This window comes from Chelonus insularis, unplaced genomic scaffold, assembly GCF_013357705.1.
Source record: "Chelonus insularis isolate UGA/USDA-ARS -01 unplaced genomic scaffold, ASM1335770v1 contig_378_pilon, whole genome shotgun sequence".
In the NCBI taxonomy this organism is placed as follows: Eukaryota; Metazoa; Arthropoda; class Insecta; order Hymenoptera; family Braconidae; genus Chelonus; species Chelonus insularis.
The window spans coordinates 123,780-138,250 of NW_023276536.1; the positions used below are offsets into that span (position 1 = coordinate 123,780).

Here is a 14,471-nt window from a genome sequence, read left to right on the forward strand (position 1 = left end):
AATAAATAAATGAAAAAATTTGATTTTCGGGTTTCTTGGAAATTTCTAATCAATAAAACATTATCTATAATTATTATCTTAACTTCATCACATCAAAAGAAACAATATATCGACCGTTAAAAAATTTTTTCTCAGTTTAATTTAATCAATATTTTTTAATTGAGTATTTTTTTAATTTGTTTATACTGCGACAATACGGGGATTCCACGAAAGATAACAAACGAAATACCCCAAAAAATAATATAATATTCTTTAATTTTATACAATAAAATGTCTAACAATCCGATTATTTTTGTAGATAAGTGCCTATAAATAATTATAAAACCTAAATACATAAAAAAGAAATAACTATCAACATAAACGTGAAAGGTAAATATAATTATTTTTATTCCATAATATAAATTATAATTTATCGTGTTTGAGTATCATATAATTTTTTATAAAAATTATTCAGGTCCTATTATCAACATCGATAACATGCGTCGTTTATATCTCAGAATTTTGTGAGCACCAATGATGAGTAATTGGATAAAACGATTGATTAAAAAAAAATCCTCGAGGTCGAAAACATCAAAATTTATCTTGGATTTTCATTCGTCTAGTAGGAACTGACACAGAGTGTTGTAAAGTGGATTATGGAAATATTGATATAGTTTACAAAATTGAGGTTAATTAGTTTTTTAGTAATATCCCATAGAAGTAAAATCTTTCTCTACAGAAATTCGTTATTTGTTTACTAGAAAAAATTTTCGAGTGGCATAAACAAGTGTCGAAGCAATTTTGTATTTATTCACGTTGACATTATTGTTTTATAATGACGATCTCAACGTGTTGTGGGTGTTTTTCTTTACAACATGGATCAATAATTATTGGATTTCTACATTTAGTATGTCAATTTATATATTATTTTTTTAATTTAAACAATACAAATCACATTATAATTAATTAATTCTTCAATTATTTAATACGTTTGTGATTTTAAGATATTTGGAAGTGCAGCAGCAATATGGACATGTGTCGTGCTTGCAAATTCTTCTATGTCAGATGATTTATATGTTCTGATGAAAGTTCAGAATGTTGAATTTCTAATTTATGTTATTATTCAGTTAGCTATAACTGTATCATTCATTATTGGTGCTGTTAAAGTAAGTTAAATTTTTAAGTTCACAATTAATCAAATGAATTTCAAATAGTTTTAAGTTATTTATATTTTAATATATTTATTTCAGAGAATTCCTAACCTCGTTTTCGTTTTTAACTGCTTGAATGGAGCCAATATTATCGTTTCCCTTGTATACATCATCGCCTGGATAGTAATGCAGATACTTTATAAGCGACCATTGCATACCATATTCATTTTCCTCACTGGCTCAATAATAGGAATGGGTAAGTTAAATATATTATTAATTACAATAACTATTGAAGTATTTTTTAATAAATTATGAATTTTTAAAGGTCTCCAAGTCTATCTGTGCCTCGTTGTTTACAACTTCTACAAAGAACTGATCATGGAAAAATATCGGAAATTGTTTCAACCCAATGCAATAAATTATCCGCATCCAGTAGCTCCAGGAATGATTTACAGTTCTTAAGAAATTTTTCGAAAACATAGATTTAATCAGAAAAAGATAAATATTTAAATTGAATGAACAATAATGCCACAGCATTAAGCAAAACTCTAAAAAATATTAATAAATTTATTTAATAACTTAGTGTATTTAATTATGTACTTATAATAAAAATTAATATGGAGACCAAGTTTAATTTTAAAACTGCGGCTTTTTTGCATTTGTAGCGCTAATTTTCATCCAATCATAATACGTGTACCGACAATACTGACAGCGCTGTCTATCATTTGATTGATTAACTATTGCAATGTTTACATGATTTGCGAATAACCATTTGTCTCCGGTATTTTTTGTGAATATCACTATTTAGTCATATTCATGTGATTTTGTTAAACAATATCAACTGTAATATTCAAATAAATAAACGAATATTAACTAAGAAATGTGATAATTAATAATTAAAAAGTTACTTCCTTATTCAGCATGATAAAACTGTTGAGAAACGTGTGAAGGTTACAATCATTGTTTAATTAAATGTGTTTGACATAATATGCATGATTTTTTGTACTGATGACTTGTATGGATGTTTATAATTATCACATTATTCCATTTAAATTATAATATTTTTATTTATATCAATAGTTGCAGTAATTGTAATGAATACATCCAGAGACATCATCAATTACCAACGTCTTGAATGAACATAATTACCATTAAATGTATAATTTTTAAACAACTATGGATAAAAAGACTCCGGAAAATAATGAAAAGGTTGCTCCTCCACCTGCTAAACAAACTAAAACTGAATCATCAACATCTGGATCATCTGTACCAAAAGGATCAGTTGGAGGTGCAATTCTTGTTAACACAAAACAGGTAGACATATTTAATTACTTCTGATGAATTATAATATAATATAATAAATAATTGTTTGCTATTTATAAATATTATAGAGAGGTAATCCGCTGTTGAAATATATAAAAAGTGTTCCTTGGGAATATGCTGAAGTTGTTCCTGACTATGTGATGGGCGCAGATGTATGTGCACTCTTTTTATCAATTAGATATCATCAGTTAAATCCTGATTACATTCATGAACGTCTGAAGCTTCTTGGAAATGCTTATCGACTGAGAGTATTATTAGTTCATGTAATTATTTGATTTAAAATGATGTATTTCAAGATTTACAAAATGACTTAGTTAGATTATTTTTCTTTAAGGTTGATACAGCTGATCCTAATCATGCATTAAAACATTTAACGAGAATCTGTCTTCTAGCTGATCTTACATTAATGCTAGCATGGAGTAATGAAGATGCCGCCAAAATAATCGAGACTTATAAAATATTCGAATTTAAACCCCCTGAGATGATTATGGAGCGAAGTGACATGAATCCACAGCAGAAGGTATTTTTGATGTAATAAAATGGTAACTTATGTGATTATTTAATTGTGATAGCTAAATTTTGGTATTTTTACAGCTTATCAATGCTTTGACTTCTGTAAGGTCTGTAAATAAAACTGATGCCATGACTTTATTGAGAACTTTTGGTACAGTAGCAGATATCCTTAAAGCTACACCAGAAGCATTGGCACTTTGTCCTGGTATTGGAATACAAAAGGCTAAAAGATTACACAAAGTTCTTCATGAACCATTTCTTCGAGTTTCTACTACTAGTCCTCAAAAATTGGATCAATAATGCTATTGATATTCAAAGTATTTCCTTTGTATTATTTATTATATATAATTAATTATTTTTATATTTTTATATGAAATTTATGCATGAATGAATGAGTATTTTAAAAATATTTTGATATTAAAAATAAAAAGAAAATTTAAATGATGTTTAAACACAGAAGCGAATATATCCGATTAATTAGATAATTAATAATTAAATTAATTAGAGTTTGGTGGGTTTTATGGTCTATACAGATCGTAAGACCTAATTTTTTATGTTAGTTTTAAAATTTTTATTTCAAAATATCTAAAAACAATTTTTCGTATTCATCAATCAGTTGGAAATCTTCTTTACCTACTTTAGTAGGTTACTTATCAAAAGCAAGTAGAATCAGTAATTGTAGGCCGTGAAACAGGCTTTGTTGTTAGAAAAGAGTAAAAAAAAGCTCAGAAGAAGATGAATAATTAGCAAGAACTCATATGAGAAATAAAATGAGAATTAAAAATGGTAGAGATGATAATAAAAAGATTTCTGGTCAATAAAGAGATTTTAAAGCTGAACAAAAATATAGAAAACATATTGATATGCTAAATGGTTCCAGTCAGTCTCATCAAGGACAAATTGATAAACGGAAGAGAAGTCTTTCATTTTGAGCGAAAATAGTATAGTAATAATTATTGAAGGAACTACCAGCGAAAAAATTACTCAACTTACTCCATATTTACATTAAAGAGGTTATAACAAAAATGGAGTAATGGGGCTGAATCAAGAAGAATCATTGCTATAAGTGTTTCTGATTGAATAGATTCTGTTCTAGGTGATAAAATTGTTTATGCTATTCAATTTGCAGATTGTACTTGAAAAGACACTGCAATTAAATACATGACTGATGATATGTTATTAATATTCAGCTACAATGGACTCTAGTAAAATTTTTTCGGCAATGTATGGGTATGTTTAAATACTTTGGAGAACTTCTACAGTCAAGAATATGCATACTACAACTCTAATGAGGATTATATTGTCAAACAAATGTTCCAGATTCATCTCCAACCAGAAAATGATGTTTCAGTTTTTATGTTATATCAAGAAAATATCAACATTATATGTAAACTTTTTTAAGAAAGACTTTTCAACCAACATCATTAAAATATCACTAACTGCTGATAATATTGACTTTATAGCTTATTTTAGTTATTGTAAATTAAAAGTTTATAGTCCTCATATTAGCATTTGCTCAGTGTCTAACTAACGCTAATCAAAGATCTAGAAGAGCTGGTTAAGTCGACCCAAAAGTTCATTATCGACTTGACACCAGGAAACTATATCTCGATCAACTTTTACTGATAAGAGCACCAGAGATTTGAAGAACTAATTTAGCTAATACTGTTTTCTTAAATCTCTTGGTGCTCAAGATTCATTACCATTTCATTTTGTGGAAAAGAATATGAAGTCCAGAGCAAAGCAAAAATTAAAAAAAGAACAAGTTTTTGATTGCAAGTAGAATTTTTCCAACGAAATAAAATTGTTTTCAATAACTAAAAATTAGAATTTAAAAATTTTTAACTATTTGTTATTTTTATCAAGTTCTAATTTGTTAAACTCAAAATTTTAACTCTATGAATGAGAAAATTAATATTATGTTAAACATTTCTGGAAGATTTGAGCTGTAAATATATTTTCAATTAACAGATATTTTTTTAAACTAATATTAATGCGAAATAAAATATTTTAAAGAATATTTTAATAAGGATAATTCTGGAAATGGTATAACTAAAATTATGGATTTTCTTTACCTAAGACAAAAAATAATTCAAAACTAAGTTGTGTTATTATAATATCAAGTAAAAGAATTTATGTTAAAAATATTAAGTATGATTTACTCTTAGTATTACGTAAAAAAAAAGTATATTACACACTGTATCGTAATGAATTATTTTTTAAGTAAAGTATCAAAAAAATTTGTATTAAATAATTGAATATTCAAATTCATTAAATAATTTTTATTGTCAATCGATAAGGCACGTGTTATATAAATGTGGAGTTACACAAAATTTGTCAATTTCATTCGTATTTTAGATATAAAATTTTATAAAATGCGTTATGTCATAAAAAAATTCAATATAAATTTTATAAAATCCTGGTATGATGTATGTAGAGGTTCTTCATGCCCAATTCTGCATAATTTGACCATAGTTTGTAGTACTCGTCTGAAGTACATTTATAGATAGTTTCAATTTTTTTCTGTTATTTTAGTCATGATATTTGTTTCATTCGGCAAATTTTGGTCAATATAAATTCAACGTTCTTCAATTTACGTCATTTTCATTCTCAAACTTGTCTTGACATTTCAGCTAAGGCAAATATTTCAAGAATTTCGAAGATTCGTCTTTTTAGTTCTTGAGCATCTTCTGAGTCAGTTTCATCATCAGTAATTTCTGTATCTTGTTCGTCGGAATCATCTTCTGAATCATCTGATTCAATTTCACTTACTGTTCCAGTGGCTCCTGAATCTTTTTCTTCAGTGTTTTCTTGTGAATCTTCTCCTTCAGTGTTTTCTTGTGAATCTTCTCCTTCAGTCTTAGTTTTTGTTTCAGTAATTCCTGAATCTTTTTCTTCAGTATCATCTTGTGAATCTTCTGATTCAATTTCACTTACTGTTCCAGTAATTCCTGAATCTTTTTCTTCAGTGTCTTCTTGTGAATCTTCTTCTTCAGTCTCAGTTTTTGTTTCAGTGATTTCTGAATTTTCAGTTTCTTCTTGTGAATCATCCGTTTTTGCTTCAATAATCTCCAACTTTTGTAAATGTTTCATATTGACATCAATTTCTGCATCAGTAGTTTTTAAATGTTTTCCTTCAGTTTCAGTTTGTAAATATTCTGCTCTAGGAATGGCGAAACCATATCCAAAAGTATATCGTACATATTCTCTTTTCATTAAATTCTCATCTGGAATTAATTTTGCATTTTGATCTCCAGCATTACGAATTAGATCTTTTCTTCTCTTTTGATTTTCCTTTTCAATGAACTTCAAATTTTGATCCATGCAGTCTGAATCCTTTCTTAATTGATGTAAAAGATCTTTCCTTTTTTGAATTGCTTCTTGACTTGATTCCGAATCACTTTGTAACTTTTTACTTTGTTGATCACTTCTGATCTTCTTATAATCTGATAAAATACATCGTAAATCATGTCTTATTTCTTTGATGAGTTGACGTGTGCTGATCACTGGAATCTCCATTGTTCTTGGTTGAGTTTCAATTGAAACTCAAACCGTTTTCGAACTTGAACTTGGATGTTATCAAAACAGAGGAGAGTCCTCAAGAACACAACTTTAACTAGTGCAGAGTTGTTGTCAAACTGAGGAAAGGACATTTTTTGCCGGCTTGATAACTTAGTTTACCCCACTACGGAAATTTAACCCCACTATGCAAAATTTACCCCACTATGCTAAATTCATCCCCAACTAAGTCGTGGGCGTGTGCTGAAGAAAATAGTATTTACAATTACCAGTCACCCAATAATGGGAAATTCCCAGAGTCTGGCCCATCTTAGGTCTGGCCTTTTTCGGCTCCGCGGACAATATTACGGTTTTATTAGGAGCTATTAACTATTGTTAAAAGAAAACTCAGATTCTCAGTTGATTCAGTAACTGTCATATTTCTTTCACTTATTGAAACCAGATGTTACCAGATGAATTTTCTGGATAATTGCATCTACCTGGGGAGTAACCAACGTAAAGACAATAAGCGTGCTCAACTACAATGTAAGGTAGGCAAATGGTGCTCTTCAAAGCTAAAGTAGCTCCTCAGGTATAATTTTCGGAGCCATTTCTCCTTAAAATAAAAGTGAGAAGTGTATAAGACTCTACTAAATAGGTAGCTTTTTTTACTGGTACTTTGCGAAAGTCAAAGTTTTCCCACCTTTGCACTGTTTGCCATTGCGTTAAGCCAAAGATGAAATTAGTTTGCCCATTTAGGAGACAACCTTTCCATTACCGGCGTCATTGAGTGACAAAAGTTCCAAAAATCTTCATTCTAAACCAGGTAGTCTGACAGTAGTAACAATTGACCATTAAGTTGTTCATGTTAATTCATTTGTCAATTGTTATAATGATTCTGAAAATAAATGCAAAACATCACGATAAATCAATATATCTTTATTAAAAATGATTAGTTAAATATTCATCAATTACATGGATGCTACTGAAATGATTGGATTCCTTGCCGAAATCAAAAATTCAAACGTGTGATCAAAAAAGATGGAGTCACGGCTGAGTCAGAGTGTACGTTGTGATGCGTTCACGTCAAAACATTTCACAACAGGTCGTGATAAGTTCAAATAGATACGCAGTAAGGTACACTTTGAGGAAAGAACTTGATACAAAAGTAAAAGGTATATTTTCTATTTTTTAATGAGCTATTGAGAATAATTATATAATAATACAAAATAGAAACTAAATAACCTATATCTACGAATTTTATTCTAACTTTGTTTAAATTATTTTTAGGTTTTAGAATTCGTACCGTATTTATAAAATTCAGGATCACTATTTTCTTTTTAAAATTTTTGTTTTGTAATATTTAATGGATCACTAGTGCGACAAAAAGGGCATATTGAACAAGTTTTTCAACATCATGTCATGAATGTAATTTTTTAAATCATTAAAATAAAATATTAAAAATGATGTTGATACTACTAATTTTAATGGCAGTATTTCGACCATTGAGTAAGGAAAAATTAAAATATAAACTTAAATTGAATGTAGTAATAAATAGTTTTTATAACATGATATTTTAGCATGTTGCTGGGATGACTTAGATAGTAATTATAATTACATCAAATTCATAACAGTTGAAGAAGGAGATTCATTAAAACTTGCGTGTTATGATAGTGGTGATCCCCATTTACCTATTAAATGGTATAGAGAACCAACACGAAGGAATTTCACTTTACCGAACGGTGAATTACGTTGTGAATGGTAATTAATTAAACATTTTTTTTTGAATTTATGTAACGCTAATAAGTAATTTATACCAAGACATTTTATTTGAAAATAAATTTTCAGTGGCAATGTTCTAGAGTTTCCATCCATCACTAAAAATCAACGAGGGAGATATTTTTGTAACATTGACAGTATACCGCTGAGTACTTCCAGGTACATTAAAGTTAATGTCAATTTTATACCAACCATATTAGAAACACGTCGTATAGATAATCTTGGAAGTAAAGAACTCGAGTTGGGTTGTAATATAGAAGCTTATCCACCACCAGAAATTTTGTGGACAAAGAATAATATAATTTTGTATACGAATAAACAACATCGAGTAATGACTAATTATGACTGCAATGATGTGTATAATTCAACTCTTATAGTATCAACAGAATCTAATTATTATGGTATTTACACGTGTCGAATTATGAATAAAGTCGGACAATTAGTCATGACTTTTGTGGTAACAAGTAAGAGAGATTTTAAAAGTGATAGGATTCAATGATTGTAGAATTATAAATTTTCAATTCTTTTCAGCTCCAACGGTAAAAACAAATTTGCCATCTGCTTATGATGGTAGCAAAGGACCATAGGATTTAAGGAAAATTAATTATTTGTTCTACTTCAAGATTACTTTAAAAATAGGTGTCTGTAGATATGATGATTTAAATAATTAGTATTTGAAATACAAATACAAAAGTCTCATGCATTGTCCAGGTCATTGTTTTATTATAAATTGAGATAAATTATATTTAAAGTTCCAACAGCATCACTCAAGTAAAGCAATTTAAATCTTGTGAAATTAATTTTAATATAAACTAGAAAATCAAAAAGTATTGCTTGAAAAAAATCATCAAGGATCAGTTTCTTATTTAGGATATCATTAAAATATTTTCGATGACAAAAGAGTTTCTTGAAAAACGTAAGAAGAAAGAGAAATTCTACTTTTCATACACACGCAAACAATATAACTTCAGAATCGTGCTCTTATATAAATCATTCTCACATCTATTCAACTTATTTTTGAGTTCCAAAGCTCACACCATAAATATAAATAATACCCAATTTACTAATAGCGTTGAGATTTGTGTTCTTCTCTTCAAGGTAGCATATAGGTTTATAAGAGAACGACAGAATCGGAAGAGCCATCAGTAATTTCTGAGTTGCAGACCAGTGTGTTTAAGCAGAAATTCATCGTTTTTAATCATGATGTTGATACCCTTCGGCCTCATTGCAATACTTTTGCCATCAAGTAAGTTAATATTCAATGTAAAAATACCTTATTTCATTTAATAATAAATAATTTTAAATGTCTAGAGTCTAAAATCAAGATATAGAATTGTGAGAAACGAATTTTGACACATTATTCTCTGTTTAATCCTTACTGAATAATCGTATTCTCATCCAAGGTCTCATAAAATCATAAAATTTGCCTATACCTTGTACACTTCAAATCCTTAGATCTCCGAGAAAATCTATTGTATTTAGACTTAACCTGGCTAATTGTTATGTTTCAGTATCTTGCTTACATTCTTTAGAAGGTCCCTATATTTATGACAACCATACCGGTATTGTGAGTGTTGAAGAAGGGAAGTCACTAAAACTTGAATGCTATGCTAATGGTGATTTACCCATTATCTGGCAAAGAGACCCACTTCATGCCAGGAACAACAATCTGTTTTTACCAAATGGAGAATTACACTACACGTAATTAATTAATATTTTTATTTTAATTCGTAAAATAATTCTAAACACTTTATATACATATATAAATCATTAATAAAAAAAAAAATCATTTTGCAGTGGAAACATTTTAGAACTTCCATCTATCACCAAAGATCAACGAGGAGAATATGTTTGCACCACTAGGACTTCAACTGGAAGTGCTTCCAAATTTATTTCAGTTTACGTTAATTTTGCTCCGATTATAAAGGAAGCGCATTATATAAATCATTTTGGAAACAGAAAACTCGAATTGCGTTGTAATGCAGAAGCTTATCCATTGCCTGATGTCGTGTGGATCAAAGACAATGTAACATTGTCTACCAATGAGCATCATCGGATTATTGCTGGTCCTGTATTCGTGGATAAATTTAATACTAGCCTTATAATATCAACAGAGTCGGATTATATTGGTACTTATGAGTGCCAAATTGACAATTATCTTGGAAGTTCAACCATGACTTTTGAAGTTACAGGTAAAAAATATTATATTATTTATCAAAGTTCTTTGAATGATAATTATTCACTTCTTGATTCATGATAATAAAATTGTATGATTTTATTCTTTTCCAGCTCCATCTTTAAAAAGTTCAAACTAGATGATATTTAATTAGAATCTACGGAAAACTGAAGCTCTTTAATTCAAGACTATCTTAAAATAGAAATAGATATTAATATTTCAGCGGTCATTATATTTAAAAATAATATCTTTATATCAAAAGATTTAGATGTTTTGCGTCGCATATCATGATAAAAAAAATAGTTTTGAAAAAACTAAAATATATTTCATGTATTGATCATCAATAAAAAAGAAATGGTATTTATTGTGGGTTATTAAAAACAAATCACCATAAATAAAACTAACTTTAAATTACTAGACGACTTATTTCGAAGGTGAATGTTAACAGATGTGAAAATTTGGTCGAATCACCCAAGTAGTGAACAAAGAGTGTCATGATCTGAGTCTTGTGAAATTAACTTCAATATGTATTGTCAAGTCAAAAATTATTAAATCTTATTTGTTTAGAAATTTATGCAAATAACTTAAGCTCTTTTTCAATGGATTGCCCGGACGTTTTTCTTTTCTTTCCCACTTTGCTGTGTCTATTCATTCAAAACTCTTGGAAAATACATATGATAGAAACTATTGGTCGTCTACACATAAATTATTTATTAATGTAAGAACCCAAATATATACATTTACGAAGTTAACCTCGATACATTTTGACAGTTATTACGTTTTATTTAGGAAGTTTCAATTGATAGTAAGAGTTGTATACTTTGTTCTTCTTCGAATATTTTTTCACAACCGATTCAAATTATTTTTGGGTTTTGGAGCATGCTCCATAAATATAAATAATAACTAAAAGCTTTAAAAAATATTTTTTTCCCCCAAGGTAGCATATGAGTTTATAAAAGAACTACGGAATAGAAAAAGCCATCAGTAATTTTTGAATCACAGACCAGTGATGTGTTTGAACAAAAATTCATTATTATCAAACATGATGTTGATATATTTTAGCTTCATTGCAGTGTTTTTACCATCAAGTAAGTTAATATTTCATCCAAGAAAACTAAAATTTATTTAATAACAAATAATTCTTCTGTTTCAGTTTCTTGTTTAAAGGGTCCATATATTTATGACAATTCTACCATTGGTGTGGTAGTTCAAGAAGGAGATTCACCAAAACTTGAGTGTTATGCTAATGATAATTTATCTATTAAATGGCATAGAGATCCATCACATGGAAATAAACAAAATCTTCTTCTACCAAATGGAAACTTAAGCTGTGAATGGTAATTAATTAGTCATTTCAACATCATCTAGAATAATATTAATTAATCCATGCCTCAAATATATTGTTAAAAAACTATTTTACAGTGGTAATATTCTGGAAATTCCATCTATCACCAAAGCTCAACGTGGAAGATATGTTTGTAGTGCTGAGAATAGTCAAGGAAGTGCTGTTAGATACATGAATGTTGTGGTAGAATTTGCACCAGTTATGGTAGAAACACATCGCATTGATCGTATTGAACAAAAAGAAATTGAATTATATTGTGAAGTGATTTCTTATCCACCACCTGCACTTGTGTGGACTAAAAACAATGTACAATTGTATGCAAGTCGGCATTATAGAGTAATTACTCATCCTACTGAATTAGATGATGAAAGTAAGACTACTCTCATAATATCAACAGAATCTGATTATAATGGTACTTATGCGTGTCGAATTGCAAATAAACTTGGAGTTTTAGCTATGACTTTTGAAGTAACAGGTAAAATAAAATTTTTTATTTATTTATTAACCAGAATAATTACACAAAAAAAAAGAAATACATGGTTGATTTCTTGGACAATGATTATAAAATGTCATGCTTTGATTCTTTTTCAGCTCCAGCTATCAAAAGAATACTTGTTCCTGAGGCAGTCGAATGAATTAATGAAAAACTGTTTTTTTTACTTTAAGATAATTTAAAAAAAAAAGTGTGTTCTACAATTGATACTATGCTACAATATTTAGAAAATAAAAATATTTCTTTGGAACAATTCTGTTTGATTAATATTGTTGAATATGTAATAGAAGAAAGATTAGAAATTATCATATGTAAATGAATGTAATTTAAAATGACTAAACATCTCTAATTTAAACATAATAAAAATCTTACGTGTAAACTTCGAAAAGTTATAAAAATTCACTCTTACAAGGTAAACGAAGTTGTAACTTGTGTTAAGAAACGTTTACTACTGTTAATTCATTTATTATTATTATGTCGTGTATGTTAAAAAAATTTTTACATACTAAAGGTACAACTTTCACTATGAATAAAATTGTAGTGTCCTTCTACTGATATCTTCATAAATTTTATTTTCTCTCTTCCAAGGTAATCAAAAAGTGTTTAAAAAAGTATGAAATAAAGTAACCATCGTTGATATTCTTCAGTTTAAGGTTGAACGTCTGTCTGATCGTTAAATATAAGACCAATTCTTAGTTGATAAAATTAATTTTACTTCTATTTTAAAAATGTGGTTATTATTAAGTATTGTTGCTGCATTTTTTTCACCAAGTAAGTTTTCTTTTATTACAAATTTCAATATTTTATTTATGAGAAATCTCCATTTGTTTTAAACTCATAGAACTTGATTAATAATATTAAAATAATTTAAATATTGAAGATGCTCATGTAGACTCGTTAGTTATTTTATTTATTAACAAAAAAATTCACTTGAATCTATAAAATATTTCATTAATCACTTATGCACTTAATAAGTCATAATTTATTAATTTAATTTGTCTTTTAATTATCAAATAATTTTTGATTAACAGTAAATTTTTGGATAAAAACTAAATTAAGAAGTATTTTTAAAACATTTATCTAATTTTAGTGAATTAACATATTTCTGAATCAATACAAAAATTTATTGTAATTATTTTGGAAAATATTTTATTTATTAAAGTAAATATTATTCTCAACAGCTACAAATTAATGATTTTTATAAATTTTGTTTTATTTGAAATAAACCACACATGTCATTCAATATTATTTTAGTTATCTGCGATGAGAAGCCAATGTTTTATAAAAACTTAACAACATCCATTCTCGCTAATGAGGGAGACTCAGTTCAACTTGAATGTTATGCAAGTGGTTCTCCAGTTCCTAATATCTCGTGGCTAAGATATGTGTCTTATGGAGACACAACTAACAAAATCTTGCCAAATGGTCATACCATGTTCAAGTGAATATTATTTTATTATTTTTACTTAATGACTATGGGTCTACATTACCTTTATAAATCTTATGAATTATATAGTGGAACCGTTTTGGAGTTTCCATCAATTACTAAAGACCAACGTGGACGATATCTCTGTATAGCTATGAATGGAATTGGGGATTCTATTCAAGAATTATTTAATCTCCAAGTTAGAAGTGCTCCAATAATCACACAAATGACTCGTATGGATTTTGGAACAAATGAAATAAGATTAGGTTGTGAGAGTAAAGGCAATCCACCTCCTGGTGTCACTTGGTATCATAATAATGAAATAATAAACAGCAATAGTGATTACAAAATAACTGTTGGAGGATGGTCTGATTGGAGTGATAGTGCTGACTTCTTCCTTTCTATTTCGAAAAATAATCCTAATTATCGTGGAACTTATAAATGCCTTATTTCAAATGAGCTAGGACAAGTTGAACACACTTTCAACATTTCTGGTAAGCTAAAATATTTGTAGGAATTCGTTTAAAAATGAATCATTTTTTATAAGAATTTTTTAACTTACTTAATAATGATATTATTTTCCAGACGCCATGAAGATGTGAAAGTTTATTATTTAATTTGTTAGTTTAAATTGTACAATGTTTTATGCTTTTCTGAGCAAATATCAAAATAAAAAAAAAAAATATTTTCAAATATGTTGATGTTTTATTTATGAGCCATTAATGCCTATTTTTATGTTTACTAACACACATCTTTTTGAAAGCCGAAAATAAGTATAAATAGCTTAA

The 14,471-nt window shown here is 28.1% G+C and overlaps 5 protein-coding genes across 12 annotated transcripts; 4 read left to right on the plus strand and 1 right to left on the minus strand.

The window, feature by feature from the left end:
• Positions 1–301: 301 nt before the first annotated feature.
• Positions 302–1,615, plus strand: LOC118067316 (uncharacterized). Its single transcript, XM_035083983.1, has 6 exons — positions 302–369; positions 455–667; positions 741–886; positions 984–1,145; positions 1,230–1,386; positions 1,456–1,615. The coding sequence occupies exons 3-6, from the start codon at positions 815–817 to the stop codon at positions 1,590–1,592; spliced, it is 528 nt and encodes a 175-aa protein (XP_034939874.1). The 5' UTR covers positions 302–369; positions 455–667; positions 741–814; the 3' UTR covers positions 1,593–1,615.
• A 270-nt stretch (positions 1,616–1,885) lies between these two features.
• Ercc1 (DNA excision repair protein Ercc1) lies at positions 1,886–3,354 on the plus strand. 2 transcript variants are annotated; one of them, XM_035083982.1, is made up of 5 exons: positions 1,886–1,973; positions 2,211–2,444; positions 2,522–2,716; positions 2,788–2,973; positions 3,048–3,354. In XM_035083982.1, the coding sequence occupies exons 2-5, from the start codon at positions 2,307–2,309 to the stop codon at positions 3,264–3,266; spliced, it is 738 nt and encodes a 245-aa protein (XP_034939873.1). In that variant the 5' UTR covers positions 1,886–1,973; positions 2,211–2,306; the 3' UTR covers positions 3,267–3,354. The 2 variants fall into 2 exon arrangements, with proteins under 2 accessions (XP_034939873.1, XP_034939872.1); XM_035083981.1 differs by having other exon boundaries at positions 1,950–2,080.
• A 2,222-nt stretch (positions 3,355–5,576) lies between these two features.
• Positions 5,577–6,485, minus strand: LOC118067343 (glutamic acid-rich protein-like). The gene has a single exon (XM_035084017.1). The coding sequence runs from the start codon at positions 6,483–6,485 to the stop codon at positions 5,577–5,579; it is 909 nt and encodes a 302-aa protein (XP_034939908.1).
• A 290-nt stretch (positions 6,486–6,775) lies between these two features.
• LOC118067335 (lachesin-like) lies at positions 6,776–12,463 on the plus strand. Of its 7 annotated transcripts, none has more exons than XM_035084007.1 (13): positions 6,776–7,290; positions 7,421–7,639; positions 7,755–7,892; positions 8,045–8,225; positions 8,313–8,707; positions 8,775–9,489; positions 9,755–9,944; positions 10,041–10,435; positions 10,533–11,137; positions 11,357–11,507; positions 11,573–11,756; positions 11,842–12,239; positions 12,356–12,463. In XM_035084007.1, exons 10-13 carry the CDS (start codon positions 11,429–11,431, stop codon positions 12,397–12,399), a joined length of 705 nt encoding a protein of 234 aa, XP_034939898.1. In that variant the 5' UTR covers positions 6,776–7,290; positions 7,421–7,639; positions 7,755–7,892; positions 8,045–8,225; positions 8,313–8,707; positions 8,775–9,489; positions 9,755–9,944; positions 10,041–10,435; positions 10,533–11,137; positions 11,357–11,428; the 3' UTR covers positions 12,400–12,463. The 7 variants fall into 7 exon arrangements, 5 of the variants coding, with proteins under 5 accessions (XP_034939898.1, XP_034939897.1, XP_034939896.1 ...); XM_035084006.1 differs by having other exon boundaries at positions 7,506–7,639; positions 7,755–7,973; XR_004690370.1 differs by lacking the exons at positions 11,842–12,239; positions 12,356–12,463 and having other exon boundaries at positions 7,755–7,973; positions 8,775–9,159; positions 9,342–9,489; positions 11,573–11,708.
• A 435-nt stretch (positions 12,464–12,898) lies between these two features.
• Positions 12,899–14,376, plus strand: LOC118067327 (lachesin-like). The gene is made up of 4 exons (XM_035083996.1): positions 12,899–13,028; positions 13,512–13,698; positions 13,774–14,177; positions 14,269–14,376. The coding sequence occupies exons 1-4, from the start codon at positions 12,986–12,988 to the stop codon at positions 14,283–14,285; spliced, it is 651 nt and encodes a 216-aa protein (XP_034939887.1). The 5' UTR covers positions 12,899–12,985; the 3' UTR covers positions 14,286–14,376.
• Positions 14,377–14,471: the final 95 nt, after the last annotated feature.